Here is an 18,729-nt window from a genome sequence, read left to right on the forward strand (position 1 = left end):
CAGGAAAAAAGGAGGAGGAGTGGCTGCCATTATTCATAACACCCACAAGTTCACTTTACTCCCACCCCTTGTCCTGACTAGTTCGGAGAATATTGTTTTTAAAACTGATACTGATAGTGGAACATTATTAATAGTTTTAATTTATCGACCCCCTCAATCTATGCCTACTTTTTCTGTTTTATTGGCAGAACAAATGGCTTCCCTTGTAATGAATTACTCTAAAATTGTCCTGGTGGGGGATTTTAATCATTGGTTTGATGCTACTGAGATGGATGCCCAGGCAGCAGAACTTAAGGATTTACTTTTAGATCTGAATCTAATTCAACAGATCCATTCTCCTACCCATGAAAAAGGGCATAGTTTGGACCAAATATGATCTCAGAATCTTCTCTTATCCATTTCCTCCATAACTCCTTGTATCTGGTCTGATCACTTCCTCATATACTTTACACTTACCATCGACAGAGGCATAAAACAGTCATCTCAAGTGGGTGGAAAAATTAGGAAATGGAAGGGCATTGATACACCGGCTTTTTTGGACACCTTGGCCTCGACCCTCCCTCCAATGACCAAAGACATTGATGTCACTGAAGAAGTCTTTTCACGCTGGATACAACAGGCAGCTGATATTTATGCACCCCACGTGAATTTCCCCCGCTCACGCACCAATGACGCACATAAGTGGTTTACTCCACAACTGAAGATCTTAAAATTGGAAGTGCGTCAAAAAGAGAGGAAGTGGAGGGCCAGGTACTTATTACAAGATAAAGTAAATTATTGCATGGCCCGTAAAACCTATCAAAAACTTATTCTAAAACAAAAAACTGACTACTTTTCTGAGAAAAGTCTGAACTCACAGAACAAGACAAAAGATCTGTTTAACATTGTGAATGATCTTAGTAACAGTGATAGAACCACCCCTCTTGTCACTCCCACACAAGATCTTTGCAACTCGCTGAACCGTTTAAAAAAAAAAAAAAAATCATCACTATAAAGCAGAGCATCTTAAACTCCTTGCCCCCCCCCCTTTGGATGATGTCTATTGCAATGCTTTTACTCTAGAAATCTTTCCCCCCGTTGATGTAAAAATGTTGTCTGATCTTTGTGCATGGGTTGAATCTGGATCACCTGATGACATTTGTCCCCCACATATTTTTAGAGAGGTGGGGTTAGCAATTCCACAGGGCGTTCTTCTGCTGCTAAATGGCTCACTTTCACAGGGCAAAGTGCCTAGCTGCCTCAAGAAAGCCCTGCTTATTCCATTGATTAAAAAAGCAGGAGCAGACCCACACGATCCGATAAATTACAGACCAATATCTGTTACCATACACCTCAAAAATTTTGGAAGCCCATGTCTCTACAAGTGTGTTCAAATTTATAGAAAATTCTGAATATCTTGAATTCAATCAGGCAGGCTTCCGCCCTTGTCACTCAACGGAAGCTGTGATCTTAGCAGTTCAAAACACTCTAAGGCAGAATGCCGATAAAGGCATCCACCAGGCCCTTGTACTTCTTGATCTGTCGGCAGCGTTCAACATGGTTGATTATACCATTCTTATCAACAGTGTTGAACAAGCCGGCTTCAGGGGCCTTGCTTTACGTTGGATCACCTCCTTTACTACAGGACGCACGCAATCAGTAAGATTAGGCCCTTTCACAGCCCCCACTATCCCCACCACATGCAGAGTGCCGCAAGGATCATCACTGTCACCCTTATTATTTAATCTGTATCTTCGCCCACTACTATACTCTCTAAGGAATGCTAAAGTTACCATCTATAACTATGCGGATGATCTCCAACTCGTTTTCCCTCTTGACACCAAAGATTCTGTGGTGGAATTTCAAAACACCATGACACACATACAGAGATGGATGAGCCGTATTCACCTGAAGCTTAACCCAGGCAAGACAGAATTAATCTTGCCTGGGAAAAGTGAATTAAGTTGGAGTCCATGCTTCTGGCCATCTAGCATGGGGGCTCCACCTATGAGATAGTCCTCGGTTAAAAGCCTGGGAGTTATACTTAGTGCGGATCTTTCCTTGAAAGGACAAGTTGGCACTGTAGTCTCTGCCAGCTTCTTTCAACTTAAGAAAATAAGAAATATAGCCCAGTTCCTTACGCGGGCCGCTCTTATCCAGGTTACCATTGCCTTGTCTTGTCCCGACTGGACTTCTCAAATAGTCTTTACTTGGGAATTCCATCGGGCTTGCAAAAAAGACTCCAATTTGTTCAGGATCAAGCTGCCAGGCTCATCCTTGGACAAACAAAGTGGCAGTCTATCAGACCTGATTTGAAACAACTGCACTGGTTGCCTGTGGCACAGCGAATCGCGTTTAAAACTGGGTGTATTATTTTTAAAACTTTACAGGGTACAGGCCCTAAGTTTATAAAAAACCTTGTTTCTAGATATAACCCTTCACTAAATCTTCGTTCTGCTCATAAAGCTTTATTGGCTGTTCCGTCCTTTAAAAAAAAACACCTTGGTGGCTGCTGCTTTGACTATCTTGCAGCCACCTTTTGTAATTCGCTCCCGTTTTCCTTAAAAATGAGCGCAGGCTTTCTTAGTTTTAGACATGCTCTCAAAACATGGCTGTTTAATCAGGCTTACTGCTGAGTTTTACTTTGTGTTATGTTCCCTTCGAAAGCGCCATGAAGCCCTTGGGCGTACGAGCGGTTAATAAATAAATATTAACATAACATAACTGGTAAGTAGCATATTCCTCTTTTTTTTTTTTTTTGCATTAATGTCCACCCTTTTTTTAATCATACACCAGCACATGATGGCATTTCATCGCCAGGTAATTACTTGTAGATCTTCTACCTGTCATTGGAAGTTTATCACTTCACCTCTTTTTCACCTTGTTGACTGCATAAATTTGGCTGTCAATAGAACTGCTAAACGAGAACAGGGATTGTCCTTATTAAAGGGCACACATGATGGACGGAGCGTTGAAACGTTTCAGACACTCTCCAACAGTCACAGATCTGGGTTGAATCCTCGTCATTCTTTAGCTCCCTTAGCCACCCCAGTTCAGAGACAGCTATATGCAAATCAGTCTTGACCCTGTGCCTTATGGGAACAGTCCACCCCGAACAAAGCAAACATGTCTTCCCTGTACCGGAAACGAGCATCCTGGGATCAGTTTCGGGCTAACAGCCCTCATCAGCCAGGCTAACTTGAATCCAGAGGCAAAGTTTACTTGTTTCTGGTCCAGGGAAGACATGGTTTGGCAGTTCGGGCTAGACTGTTCCCATGAGGCACAGGGTCAAGACTGATTTGCATATTGCTGGGTCTGAACTGGGGTGGCGCAGTGTGCTAAAGAACGATGATGAATTCAACCCAGATCTATGAATGGGGGTGAGTGTCTGAAAAGTTTCAGTGCTCCGTCCATCATCTCCTTGTGTTTGCCTTATTAACGGTCACCTGGGACCAAAGTCAAAATGACACCAATTCATTTCCATCTTCATTCTCGCAGTTCAGTGCATCAGGACGCCGATACATGCAGCAGCTTCCTACCACGACGTAACACACTGTGTGATGGTTTCATAATTTATAAGCCACACTCTGTGGGTATTCTTTTTTGTTTGTGACGCCCAGAGTATGCCACTGAGTGACTCTTCCAGCCACCTGTCCCTTGCAATTATTCTGGAAATGTATTACGTATCCAACAACTCCTAATTGGCTCCCTGCGTCTACAAATTGCTCATATTCCTGTTGATGACGTGTTCACAAAATGGGGTAAAACGTGGTCAACTAACACGGCAATTGGAACTGTTCTGGAATTTTCTATTCACCGTCTTACTAACTTTGTAGAAGCAGTGTAAATATTTAATGAACAACATGTGTTTCATTACCATTTTAATTTAATTTACAAACTGCGCCATATTTTCATTTTTTCACTGGGTGATCACTTGAGCACAAGCAGTTTTTTAGATCAGTAAATGTTCCCTACTAGCGAAGGTTAACTTTTTTTTATTTTCGTTATTGGTGTACAACCAATTTAGTTTGATAATTAATTGTTGCTTATTGACTCTTACCATACCGAACCTATGTTCTGTATTTGTCTGTAGAACTGCAGTCCCATCAGTGAAATAATTGATGATAATGATAATGTCACCTTTGATGTTATGAGTAATCCATTGAGAGTTATGGTTGCTTAGCTAATAATTAGTGGCATGTTTCTGTGTATTTTATATTTTCTAGATTAGAACCATTATGACCTATTGAAATTTTGAATTGTCTGAAACCCTTGTGGAATAATTTTTCATGCACCGTTATTTTTGTTCATGATCAAATACGTTATTTTTCCAAGGAATAACCGACCTAACCATAACTACCGAGCCGCTTTTATGCATGTAAAAGTGCTATGATATTATGAGACAACTTTTTTTCTGCCAAATGTAATTTTAATGTGTTTTATTTTTAACTTTTCTTGGAGTTCTAACTTTTTTTTAATGTATATATTTATGAAGACGTTACAAGACCCTGTGAATAAATTAGCTGAGCAGTCCGAACACCATGAGAAAATCATATCAGATGAAAGCACCACCAAAGATGATGATGAGTAAGTCGTTCTTTGGTGTCCTAGAATGAAATGTGTAAATTCATAAAGCAGTAATGACTACACCCTCAAAGCACTTTAATTATTGAACACAGGAGACCCTGAGGAACCCTTGCATCGATAACCACGGACCATTTAATGAGGCAATGATTCGAAGTTGCAGTGCTCAGGATACCTACCTTTGCACATTAAAGAGCCATCCGGTGTAGAGAAAGAAAAATATACTTATTTGTATCTTTAATAATAGCACACAATAAGCAATTGCAGAATGTTGGTTTATTTGACGTCAGCTGAGGTATCTGTTGTGACATTCATTAAATGACTCAAGTCAAGTCAAAAGTACTTTATTCGGCTAAAAGGTATAACCATAAAAGCAACAGCAGTCATATTTCATTTACATTGCACAGTATTACATCAATGTAGGAGGATATTAAAAAACAATACATAGTGTTTACACTATTACAGTTCATTCAAGCGAAGCGACTTCCTAAATTTAAGAACCAGTTTAAAATACTCAATTAATGAAGCCACAGTAAAAACATTGTCCATTTTTTGCAGTACTAAATATGCTAGGCGACATCTGTTCACATTCATTTCCTTTAACATGGGGACAATCAGTTTTCTGCGAGGCAGCGTATAGAATTTACAAAAAAATAAAACATGTATATTCGATTGCATAGATATTTCATCACAGGGACATAAAGGGAGTTCTTTGGACCATGAATTCATTACAGGGAAAGTAAATAATCTAAAAACAATGTTAGCTCTAAAACGTGTTAAAAGTAATCTATCAAAATTACACATATATAAACTTAAGTATGGCTGTAATTTGTCACTTATTAAAATTAATTGATGAGAAGTGACAGTATTTTTATTCGATTCATCAAGCTGTCTTCTATTTCTGAGGAATTCCATACATAGTGTCTTCAGGTCTTTTCTAGGAATATTTGCCATGGAATGCGGATCATTGTAATAGAGTGAACGGTCTATTTCATTAAGAAACGTTTTGATGTAATTTAGCCATTCAACTACATTTGCTCTCCCCATTTTTAAGACATCCTGTATTATGGCTCGATTTAATACACATTCGTTCACTGTCCATACTCTGTGCCATAGTAAGATGGGTTGTACTCTGATTGTGTCCGTTATATAGGGGATCCCCAACTCATCATGGCATATAGAGTTCGCTGTACTCTCTGGAAGTGATAGGATGTTCTTTAAAAATTTATTTTCGACTATCTGAAGTGACTTTATATTGGTATAACCCCAGAGGCCAGCTCCATACAGCGCCACAGATACACACGTCGCATTGTACACAGTTAAAATTTCCCTGATTGGTTTCATTCCCAATTTACGTGTAAAACTTTTTAATGCCATGATTGTCTTAGAGAACAAGAGCGTTCGTACCTTCACTGCACTTGACCAAGTACCAGTTTCGTGAAACAAAATTCCAAGATATGGGAAGGTAGCTGTTCTTTCTAAGGGGGCATTATTTATGTACATTGTTTTCATTTGTTTTTTGGTGCGCGTGCCACAGTTCATTGAAAAAGTCTTACTACAGTTTATTTTTAAATTAAGATCGAGCATAAACTGGTTAAAAGATGTTAACATTTTTTGTAGGGCAATGGGGGTGCGCGCCATCAAAACAGCATCATCTGCATACAGGAGTGTGGGAATAAATCTCTTTCCGATCTTAGGCATGTCCACACACTCTTGCAGCAGGCACTTTTCCAGACCATTTATATAAATAAGAAATAGGAAGGGCGCCAGTACGCACCCCTGGCGCACTCCACGGCCTATTCCGAAAGATCTGGTACATTCCCCCTTCTTGCCAAAACGTACAACAGCTGATGCTCCTGCATATAGGTCCCTTAAGAATTGGATTATCGGCTTTTCCACGCCCAATTGTGACATCACGTCCCATAATTTACTATGGGACACACAATCGAAAGCTGATGTAAGATCAACAAATGCACAATATAGGCGCTCCCTTTTTATCACAGTATGTTTCTGCTGAATCAGGAACAAATTTAATCCCTGCTCTATTGTTCCTATGCCTTTTTGAAATCCAAATTGTAAATCACTAATTACCCCCGCCTCCTCCGCCCAGTTTTGCAATTTAACTAAAATCACTCTACCAAGGATCTTTATTGACGAATCCAGAAGGGAAATTGGCCTATAGCAGGCACAATCTTGTCTGTTTCCCTTCTTGTAAATGGGTACGATAATTGATGTGAACCAGGAAGGATTCAATCCCCTTACAAGAGCTGCATTAAAGAGTTGTACAAGTATCGGGCCCCATAGTTCGATATTTGACTTGTACAAATCCGCTGGGATTAAATGACTCTTTTGAAGATCCACCCATAGATGACACATGTCCCTAATTAGGTAGCATAGAAATGAAAGTGAAATTCATAGCTTAATGCAATCAGCATATTCTTTTACTTTTTGATGTTGTGCTGCTGGCCTCTAATCAGTCCTACACATTTGATTACGTTGGGTGTGGTAGACTAGCTTTTCCTGTGGTAGGACTCGCATTGTAGCATGCTTTTTCTGATAAACGTAGGTACTGACTAACTAGGAGGTGTTAAAATAACACCTTAAGATACCTCTCTCACTTTCTCACCAGTACTTCAGTCCCTGCCTCTATCTCATGGTGGTAGCCACAATTTTATTTTCTTAGCACCAGGCTGCCTTTTGTGAATGTTTCACTTAGGACATTAAGAAAGAAATGTTTATGAATACGCTCTCTCCTGGATATAAACATTTGAGTGAGGTGATGTATTGGTTCTTTAGGATTATGGCTGTTCCTTTTGAGTGATATCATTCAAGAAAAAAATTGTTCTTGGGAAGAAACTTAACGCATGTCTAGCTGGAAAGGGTCTAGGTCTTTGATACATTTCTGAAATTATGACTTGCCTTGAGTGTCCTTTGTAAATTAATGCAAGGGGATTTTGCATCACACTCTGCATATATGGTATCATTTATCAGCTTTCAGTTCAGTACTAAATGCCTGCAGTCTCAGGTAGCAAAAAAGATGTCTCATTTCCGTTACATGTTCTACTTTTTTAATGAAGGAAAACTTTCAGAAATACATTGTTCTGGGTATGTTTTGATTTAGAAAGTGATGCTAAATTAGAAATGCAAACATTGTATACATGGTTGAAAACAGTTCTGAGTGTCACCATTTAGCTTGAAGGTTTTTGAAAAAGTATTTATTTAGACATAGTTTAGTTTAGAAGTTTGAAATTCTTTTCTTGCTTTATGATTTCCAGGTTGATTTCATTAGACGATGAAGACCATAAAGATGAGTCCAGCATATTGGGTATGTGTCATTCGAAAATGCTAAATTAGGGAGTATCCTCAAACGAAGTTTGATTTATAATAATTTATCTTTAGGTTAAAAATCTTCCAAAGCAAAGTAGAAGCATAATCTTGAGATGCTAGAGTACTGAATTTGGTAACCGAAACCTGTGGTTTGAATTGTGTGGTTCAGTGCTGAATAAATATTCAACATGTCTTCACAAATATTTAAATGACAACTTGTTCACTACCTTAAATATTCAACTTAAATATACGTCACCCTGAACTACTATAGACCAATGTATTGTTACTAGTACAGTAATTGCCATAGTCTTTCTCGATCTGTCTGATAAGTTCGTGTTGGGTGTTAAAGATGAGTGGGCGCTGACAAGTTTCGCTAGTTGGACTAGTTGTGAAGTCTTTCAGAACAGTTTGACATAACTTTGTGATTTTATTTTTTCTTGTGTTTTATTTCTATTTTATATGCCACTACTCGCCAGTTCTTTTCATGTAGTCTATAAAAACTAGCCACCCAACTTAGTTAGCTTAACATTGCTTTCCACTAGAGCCACTGAATCAAAGTATCCAAGCAGTTTTCTACTCATTGTTTTTTTTGCTACAACCATCAAAGATATAAAAGCTCATTTCATTCAGATAGGTACTTTTTAAATTCTAGTGTGGGGAGTCCTAGATATCAGAAGTGGGCTTCAAGTTGTTGCAACCTAGAAGCTTCTTTTGGTGTAGCGGTCCTTCTTTCCAGTATATCAAATCTTTTACAACAGTGCTTCACAGCCCGTGCATCCCATAAATCTAGTTTGATAATCATAAGATATTTTTCTTGTTTCATTGAATTTTTCCAATTTAGAACAATTCAATACTTTTCTGTATCACATTAGGAATCCTACTAGCCAGGTCAATGAGGATGTGCCTATATGAACGGAAAGGGAACTTTTATTAAAAGAAGGCCTCCCTAAGAACTAATGTAACATCTTTTGCTTTGATTCACAGGTGATTAAAGGGAGTTGATTTCTGTACTGAGGAAGTGGTTTACCTGTAGCCTCACTTATGTTTGTCTAGCTAGAGCAGGATGACTGATGTTGGTCTTGTTTGGTAGGCCTTGGAAGGGAAGTATTTAATTTCCAGAGAGAGCACTCTCCCAGGCCTAACCGTATTTACATGTGACTCCGTCAGATGTCTATCAGGAAAGTGGTATACCACCCAGTCGATACCATGTCTTCAGACACCAAAACAAAGCCTACCCTAAATGCTATCCTGAAATATATAGGTCAAACTACACTGATTAACCTCATTGCTTGACACATCTTGTACAATAATTTCTATGAAACCCTGGAGTTTAACTTCAGTTGAAAGTACACTCTCAGTAAATGTATCACAGCAGTGACCCCAGCCTTGGATATTTCGTAGGTACCCTTTGTAAAGATGAGTGCCTACCATCCTGCTCAAACAGTGAGAAACTCAGACCTTTGAATACATAGTAAAATATAGATTGGCTGACGGTGCCTCCTCATAAGTCCTAAACACCACAATATCATTCTACTGCTGAGACCTTATTACCTCCTTATATTCCCACCTTCAGCAGCTTAGTTCACTTCACCAGCTACCTATTTCCACTTTGTAGCACTCTAACACACTTCTTTTAATATTGTATCTCCTTCATGAAAATACACACCATCCAAATAAGTATTACTGTGCATCTCATGCCCTTTCTCTTTTCTGTACTCTTCTCACACCCCCCCAAAGTCCTGCTCATTAATTGTAATACCAAAGTTGTTCATACTCTTAAGCTTTCCAACCATTCTTGTGCTCTGACTGCTTAAACATCCTTTTTGTCAAACCTCAATCTCTTATGTAAGGAGTTCAACCCTGCCTAACCTCACTTTTAATCACCCTTACCTACCAGTGTTCAGTTGACTGTGTTTTGAATCTGCCATTGCACTTCAAATACTTACAAAAACTTCCTGTACGCATTGTTTACTCTCCAACGACTGCCCTGTGTTTCCACTCCCAATATTCTCTAGAATGGTGAATCATCTTGTGTCAAATCAACTGACCTGCCACTTCTATTTCCAACAGAACTGGTAGTCTCTTACATCAGAAATTACAATAAAAATAACAAGGTTGCTTCCTCACGTTTAAAGAATACCGATTACCTTTCAGATCTGTTCTCCTTTATGCTAGAAGCTATAGCCTGTCCACCCTCACCTTACTTTTGATTTTGTCTTACATTTTTCTCCATCTGTGTCTCATTACTAAAAACACGGTTGTATGATTGCGATGGTTAAGTATTTACCCAACTTAGCACCTCGGCTATAAAAGTCACCTTTTTTTTTTTAAACATAGTTTTTTATCGAGTTTTAATTCTCTCCACATCATATATGGACATAAAATTGTACATCTATGTGTTGAACTGTTTATGACAATATGTAAAGCATACCACAGCAATGCCCATATCTCGCATTACCAAAGTCCACTTTCAGATATTCCAGGCAGAGCTCCTATGCCTTGGCCATTCCAAATCTGAACCATTGGCAAGTCAATTGAAACCATTATGACATTGTTATCTTTTCCACATTAATACACAACTCTTGGATACAGGTGCATTGCTGTCTCGCCAGTACATGTAATGCTTAAAACCCACAACTGTACTACATCCTCCCACCACCCTCTGATCCTGCTTATATACATAGTGACTCAAACATAGTGGCGGTTCAAACGTAGCCGGGCTGGAGGGCTTTCATTTCGCCATCTGGCTGCCAAGCTATGGAATTCTCTACCGATATCCATCCGCGGTATGGAGAACTTGCTTGCATTTTGGAAAGCTATTAAAACCTTCCTTTTTGCGTTAGTATAGATTATAGCTAGGTTTGCCAGTGCTGTGCCTCGCTGTTTTCAGTGTAGGTAGATCCGATAGCGCCGGGACGCCCCTTCGCTGGGGCAGCTGTGCGCTTTAGAAAACTTTTAACATAACATAACTCTCTCTAGGGTCGGTCGCCTGCTCTGACGTAAACACTATCTACAGCACACTCATCACACTTCTAGTGATACCCAGGGCCATGCCACTCTGTTCTGTGGGTTGGACCATCGCCTAATGTATTGCTAGCCTCTGTGTCAATGGCTATGTCCAAGGATCTACATGCCTCCAACATAATGTCCCAGTCCATGGTAATCGGTGTCTTGCGCAACCCCCTGGTTTCTTCCCGTCTCAATGCAGCACTCTCTGCAACACCCCACCGTGTCAGTTCACTGTGCCATGTATGGATAGTGGGTGGCTTTTTCGACTTCCATCGCATAGTCATCGCCCGCACTGCCAAGAGGAGCGCCAAGTTTTCAAATCTATATTTCACCTTGTGCTTAGAGGTTTCCTTCTGCAGCCCCAGGATAGATCCCTCAACTGTAGCATCTATCCCCCTTTGTGTGATTTCCGCTGTGTGTCCTCTGACCGAGGCCCAATAGCCTCCAATCCGTGGACAGGACCATATCATGTGTACTAGGTCCACTCCCTCTAGTTGGCATCTAGGGCAGTGGTGGTGCGCTGCCGGGAATATCCTGTCGAGCTTGCGTGGCGTAAGGTACGCCCTATTTAGGATCATAGTTAGAATATATTTAAAGCGTGCATTCCGTGATACCCTTTTAGGGTGTTCCATCGCTCTCTCCTATTCCTTATCCGTAAGGGCCCTGTCTATGTCCCCTTCCCAGGCGGTGCGGAGCGTTGTCAGGTCAATTTGCGTATGGGAGTGGAGTCCTACATATAACCACCTGATGAGGTGGCGTCCCCTGCCCATGTAATATAGTGTTTTGATCAGGTCGTTAGTGGGAGGCTCCTGTCTCTGTGGGGCCCAATACTTTCGGACATATTATAGCAGTGCCGCATGTAAGAGGTACAGATGGTCTGGTGCTCCTGTTTCCCGGACAAAATTATCATCGTCCAGTAGTAGTCCCTCACCAAAGAGCTCTGCAACTGTAGTGACTGCAGTAGCAGTCCAGGGTGTAAGCCTGCACAGAGATAGGCGTCCACTTTGTAAAGGAATTTCAAGAAGCGGTATATTCCCGGAGTATGCAGGGAAGGCCCTTGTATATTGCAGCGCTGCCCTCCAGCATTGCAGCGCCGTGCACAGAAGGGGGATAGGTTCCGCGGTAGCTTGCTATGAGGTAGCAAAAGGGTGTGAAGCGCCCCTTTACCTATATCTTGTTCGGTCATCCCTATCTCCTGCAAGTTCCGCCCTTCTGTCCAAAAGGATAACCATTGCAGTTGGCAGGGATAAAAATAAGCCCTAAGATCAGGCACCCCTAGGCCCCCTCCAGACGCATTACGCTGCAATTTCTTTAGGCTAATCCTCCGCCTGCCCGACCCCCAAATAAGTTCCACCAACAAGGTGTTCATTAATTTGAAAGGGGTTGCTCGGGAGCATAAGTGGTATATTCGTAAAATAATAGAGTAGCCGCGGAAGGACCACCATTTTGGCCATTGATGCCCTGCCTGCTACTGACAGCGGTAGGGATGTCAGAAGTTAATGCTGGACTGTAGGGCTCTCAGAGCTCTGTTCAAATTTCCATCTAGCATATCCATCTGGGTCCTGTATACTTGGATGCCTAAGTATTTAAATGTATGGGGAGCAACCTTAAATTGCAGCGAGCCAAATCGAATGTCCAGTGGCGATGCCTGTTCTTTAAAGAAGAAAACAGTCGTTTTTGCCGGGTTAATAGCGAGACATGACAGTTTTTCAGAGGTCGCGAACAGTGCAGCCATAGTATCCACAGGGGAGCGGAGGTCGCGCAGGTACAGAATTATGTCATCAGCATATGCTGATAGCTAATGCGTGGTGTTGCCTACAGTTATCCCCATGTCAGTCATTGCCGCCCTGATCTTTAACGCTAGGGGTTCAAGTGCCAGTATAAAAATAAGTGGTGAGAGCGGGCACCCCTGCCTCGTACCTCTACGTATCTGGTATTCTGCCGATATATATCCTACTGTATGTGCTCTAGCTGTGGGAGCATTGTATAGGAGTCAGATCCACCTAATGTACTCCCCCGGCAGTCCAAATCTCGCTAGGGTCCTGAATATATAATCCCATTTGATTGTGTCAAACGCTTGACGCATATCTAACGAAATGCAGCCCGCATAATCCTCCCGGTTCGGAGCCTTTGCAAGAAGGTGGTGCAGCTTTCTGGTGTTCAGGGATGTATGCACGCTGGTAAAAATCCTGTCTGGTCCATATGGATCAGTTTGTGAAATGTGGGCAGGAGTCTGTTGGTCAGGACTTTACTAAGTATTGTGTACTCCGTCAACAGTAATGGGAGAGGCCGGCAGCCTGCAATATCTGTGGGGTCCCTGCCCGGTTTTGGGAGTGACACCACCAGCGCCTGCGCTGTCGTGAGGGGCAAAGATCCCCCATTCAGTGCTTATTTGATTAAGATTTCCAATTGGGGTACCAGGAGGTCAGCATAAGTGGTATACAATTCAGCTGATAGGCCGTCCAGTCCAGGGGTTTTGTTTCGGAGTAGACCCTTGATGGCAGCCCTAATTTCCGACTGAGTGATGGGGCATAACAGTTCTTTCTGTGCACCTGCCGACAATTGGGGGAATTGAACTGCAGATAAAAACTAATCTATAGACGTGCTTACGTCTTGTTCGGGTGCACTATAAAGTCTGGCATAACATTTCCTGAAGGCCTCACTAATTTCTGCCTGGGTAGTCGCCACACCTCCTGCAATATTAGTGACCTCATTAATCACTACGTTAGGGGGGGTCGTCTCACAGTAGTTTTGCCAACAGGGTCCCAGCCTTATCCACCTCTGTGTGGGTCAATTGAGTGTATCTTTGGTAGTCTATGACTCGGAGGGACTCAAGTAGTTCGGCATGTCGAATTCTAGCTTCCTGCAAAGGGGCTAGTTTATCGTCATTCAGCACAACTTCCTGCTCCAATCTAGTCAGCTTGTCCTCAAAATCTATCAAGGACCTATGGATTTCTTGTCGTGCCCCTACCGTCGCCGCAATTGCCTTCCCCTGCACCACCGTTTTTAAGGCGTCTCACTCAATCAGCCTGGTGGTCGCTGTGTTGCTGTTGTCTGTGAAGTACTGCTGGATGGTGTCCGATATGGTGGTGCGGAACACCAAGTCTTCCAGCATTTGAGGCCACAATCGCCATGTTGGTACCGGGGTGGGCACCCTGCCCCATCCGAGCGCCACTTCCAAGGTACTGTGATCAGAGAAGGACTTTGCCAGATATGTAGTGTTCAGTACCTGAATTGCAATGTTGTTGGAGCAGTACATCTGGTCGATTGGTGTGTGTAACGGGTGCACCGGTGAATAGAATGAATAGTCTCTGTGTTGGATGACTCATCCTCCATACATCGCATAACTTCCAGCCCTCAGCCCATTCACACAATGCGTTTGCTTGTTTACAAACCCCCGTCCCATGCAGAGAAGAATACGACCTGTCTAGCATGATGTTCACCACAACATTACAATCCCCACCGATAACCCATTGGCAGCTTACCCACCCTACCATCGCGGCAGACAGCCTGCATTGGAACATATCTTGTTCCGATTTTGGCGCATATATGGATCCCAGGACTATCGGTTGGCCATTCAAGGTGCCCCTGGCCAGGACGCACCTCCCCTGTTGGTCAACTCTGTTCCACTAACGTGAAGGGCACTCCATGTCTAACCCAGATCTTAGCGCCTCACGCAAACCTCGAGCATGTAGTCAAACACTTGCCCCCTCCACTTTTTACGGAGTTTCCCTACCTCCAGCTCAACCAAATGAGACTCTTGCAGGTACACTATTTACGCCTTGCGTCACAGTAACTGTGCATGCACACTATGCTACTTCTGAACTGACCCCAGGTCCCTGACATTCCACGTTATTATGGTACATTTATTCTGTATCTGCATCTTGTATCTAGATACGGCCACTGTGTAGCCGGCAGAACTGGTGTTGTTGCGCCAACTCAAGAAAGTGCACCCTGCAGGACCGTTACCCTCCCCAGTAAACCCCAATTCTCGGTCCGGTCGTGGAACTATACCGGGCCACCCAACTAAACTGGAAACACATGAACCTGTGTAACATCCTTGAAAGGCTTTCGCATCTTGGGGTATGTGGCCAAACCTACCCATGCAGTGCCCTCTCCTACTCTGTGGTAACCTGGAACTCAAACAGCCCCTGGGCCATAAATGCAAGTAATATCAATGTCTATATAGCAAACATATTGACAATAATAACTCGGCCATATACATTACTATTCAGTTGCTCGTTAGTAATACTGTCCGCTCATCTAGGGAATCGGTCCATCCGCAGTCTGCGGGGTCACGGAGGGAAAACGGGCCACACTCCCATCTGAGTCCGATTTCTGGGTTAACACTTCAGACGTAGTCTGGTTTCCGATCTGTGCCGTGGTCCGGAAGGAGGAGACCGCCAGAATAGACGTCTCCTTGCCGCTCTGCATCTGTTGAGATGTTGGCTGGATCTGTGTGTTTCTTTTACGCAGTCGCCTTGACATGCGGCATCCCGACGCGCAGCCATCTTGCATAGTGGACGTCGAGGTCTGGGAGTTTTCCGCCGATTGTCTCCCCAACTTCATCCCCTCCAACCATTCCTATATGTCACCTGGGCTCTCGAAGAAATAGATTTTCCGCTCGTGAATAATCCTCAGGCGTGCTGGGAAGAGGAGGGCGTATTGCAGCTTCAGTTCCCGTAGTTTCCTCTTGACCGACAAAAAGGAGGAGCGCTGTTTCTGCACCAGGAGCGTGTAGTCTGGGTACAACGAAACCTTGGTGTTCCCAAAATTAATTTGGGGGACCTCTCTCGATTTTTGAAGAAACGTGTCCCAGTCCCGATAATTTAACAGGTTAATTATGAGTGGCCTCGGTTGGGCCCCCGGTTTCGGGCGGCCCGTGGGGATCCTGTGTCTGTTGAATACAAAATTGGTCAGAGAGGCCCTCTGCAGTGGCATGCTCCTTGAGCCACCCCTCCATATAACGAGCTGCGTCGGCTCGTTCGCTTCTCTCCGGCAGTCCTATCAACCGCATGTTGTTCCTCCGTGCCCTCCCTTCCGCATCCTCCACGTGGTCCATTAGGGTGGCCACCTGGGACTGCAGCTGCTTAATATCGGCGGTGTTTTGTAAATGTAAATGTAAATGTATTTGAGCTTATATAGCGCACAGCTACCCGCAGTGGGTTTCCCGGCGCTTGCTTAGGGAACCCGTCCTGGTATTCCCCTGTGAGATAACCCCGGCAGGGTATCCACAAGGTGAAAGCCAGGCATCCCGCCGCGAGGGGCCGTTGTGGAGATTAAGCAAGCTATTGCCCAGAGTCGCAGAGTGTGAACCCGTGAGTCGAGAAAGCACCGGAGCGAGAATTATCGAGTCCGTGGAATTTTTAGCCCAAGACCCGCCGAGGCGGGGAATTGAACCCTGGTCCAGGGCCGATCTCAGCTTCCGGGTCTGCCACCTCTAACCCCTGAGCCACAAACTTTTGGGTTTGCTGTGGGGACAGTACCTTTAGTTCCACTGAATCCTTTACCTTATCGGCAAGCTTGCGTGATCTGCCCGGTGTAACCACAGGCCAGACGTGAGAGCGCCTATTTGAGCCTCGATAGCCTTTCTAGAGTCCCGTACCTCCTGTAGGATTAAATCCAGCTTGTCCGATGTCTCTACTGCGTTGGTAGGTGGTACGCAGCTGACCTGTTGGGAGCCATCCAACGATGTTGCAGTGTCAGGGACGAGATTGTTCCCAGCCTCTCTGTTATGTTACTTGCCCTTCACATGCCCCATCGTCGCTTGAGCAAACGCCCTGTCCCCTGCGTTGAAGGTGGATTGACACTCCTCACGACCGCGGGGCTAGGCTCATATGCTGCCAGACGGCCCCCCTGTCACAGAAGTCCCAGCTGTCTGTACGCAACTCAGTCCACGGTGCACACTGTCAGCAAGCCTCCGGTCTACACCTTCATATGCGGAGCCACAATCGACAGCCTCATGCCACAGCCACTCGGTGTCTCCCAGTCATGTAGGTCTAGATGTCTACAGAAGGGCAGGGGAGTAGCAGCACTCTGGGCGTCCTGCTCCGTGGCTTCACTCCAGTGCCCGCTTCCCAGAGGGGTGGGGGGCACACAGTCTTCAGCACAAATGGTCGGTATGGCTTCACCTCCAGCTCTGCGCAACTTCACAGTGCCTGCCTCAGCGCCATCCCCTAGCGCTCCACAGTCAGCTGTTGCAGGCTTCACTACAAGGCAGCTGTATTTGTCTCTAGAGGTCACCTACATCACTCCGTATGGTTCTCTGCCTCTGCGGGGGCCTGTTGCACTACTCGCTCTCTGTTCTCCCCAATGTTCTGGTTCACACCCCCCGGCTGTGCAGGCTCTCCTAGGCCGCGCAGGATCCCCGGCCCTTGCGTGGCCGCACCTCGGGACCCGCGCCTCAGATCAGCCCACTAACGTCATGCCGGGAAAGCTTTTTCTTTTTGTCCTCCTGTGCCTGCTCGCGGCGTCGCCTGATCTCCGCGACACCGCCCCGGGTCTCCGGTCACCTGTCCCTTAAGTTAGACAGTACTGCCTGATCATTTTTAAGGGTTTTCATAAATATATTTTTGAAAGGGAGGTTGGCTCTTCATCGAACCAGTGGGATGAAGGCACTATGTGCTTTTAAAATACCCCTCACACACTAAGAGTCCCTTAGTGTCATGCTTCATCATAGGGGTCTTCCCGTCCCTCTACGGGGCGGGGCGTGCTGCGACCTACGAGCTACGCGGGAGCACTATAATTTTGTGGTGAAAGACTATGTGTTTGTGCAGTGACAGTGGACGTGGTGAGGTGTAGGGACCTAACAATGTGATTAAAAAAGTTAAAAATTCCCTGGCTAGTGGAAAAAATTATTTTATTCGCTTCCCTGGCTGGGAATGTTAAAAAGGGGTTGTGGGGTAGGGCTGTTTAGCAACTACCGGGTCGACATGTTTCACAGACAGTCCCCTACTGTCTGATCATCAGGACCAGTGGTGGTCCCTACTTGGAGGTACTCAGTTCTAAGTAGTATAGCCTAGAGTCCTACAAACTGATAGCAAAAATCGGCTAACAGTTTGTGCTTCAGGGCATGAGTTGGCCCAATGTGAAGCGTGAAAAATGAAAAAAGACGCAGTGGTCTCTGCAAGAGAAAGGAAAAATAACAGAATGAAGTAAAAACATTCATAGCACATGGTTAGACTCGAATTTGTCATTGAATTTTAGAACACATGCATATCTAACAAAAATTTGAAGATAGCTTTTACCAAGTATACTCCTGATTGCAGAGCTTAGTTTTTCGGTAAGACAAACATACATAAAGTCTCAACACACATATAACAGTGACTCACAGAGAAGGACTGACACCCATTTCTACCAATGTCTCTGTTCTTATGATTGATAGAAGATTGTGCAATCGGTTTACTCGTTTTCTGAGTTGCGATTGCAAATGATGGGGAAGGCACAGAGATATATATAGATGGTATACATACTTTCCCGGTTCAGAAAACGTGCCTCATGAGCCGGCAGATACGAGGGTTTTTCGATGCGGTCAACTAAAAAGGGGTGATAGACAGAGCTGCATACTCTCGTTAGATTGCTTGGTTCGTGGGAGCTTGTTTTACCTTTTTGTTTCTGAAGGTCTGTCAACCTCGGCTGTTAGTTCGTAGTTGATTTTACTTACGTAACCGCTGCTCAACAGTGCCTTATTCCTACCCCCGTGCCGCTCCGAGGAGAACATCAGCTTCACCTCGCCTTCGTCTATTTATACATATGCCGGTAATGCACTGTCATTGGCATATGTATTATTTCCAACTACTAGTCTGCTAACTCAAAATGGCCGCTTGTTTT

General features: G+C 43.9%; 1 protein-coding gene across 4 annotated transcripts in view; it reads left to right on the forward strand.

Annotated features, from left to right (window-relative positions):
* ICA1 (islet cell autoantigen 1) overlaps nt 1-18,729 on the forward strand; it is a 315,337-nt gene that overhangs the window by 147,012 nt on the left and 149,596 nt on the right. For all 4 annotated transcript variants that reach the window (XM_086941905.1, XM_086941907.1, XM_086941906.1 and 1 more), the window contains exons 8-9: nt 4,475-4,566; nt 7,839-7,888. In XM_086941905.1, coding sequence (XP_086798031.1) covers nt 4,475-4,566; nt 7,839-7,888 — 142 coding nt within the window. The remainder of the gene's footprint in view (nt 1-4,474; nt 4,567-7,838; nt 7,889-18,729) is intronic.

The sequence above is a fragment of the Lissotriton vulgaris genome, chromosome 10 (assembly GCF_964263255.1).
Source record: "Lissotriton vulgaris chromosome 10, aLisVul1.2, whole genome shotgun sequence".
In the NCBI taxonomy this organism is placed as follows: domain Eukaryota; kingdom Metazoa; phylum Chordata; class Amphibia; order Caudata; family Salamandridae; genus Lissotriton; species Lissotriton vulgaris.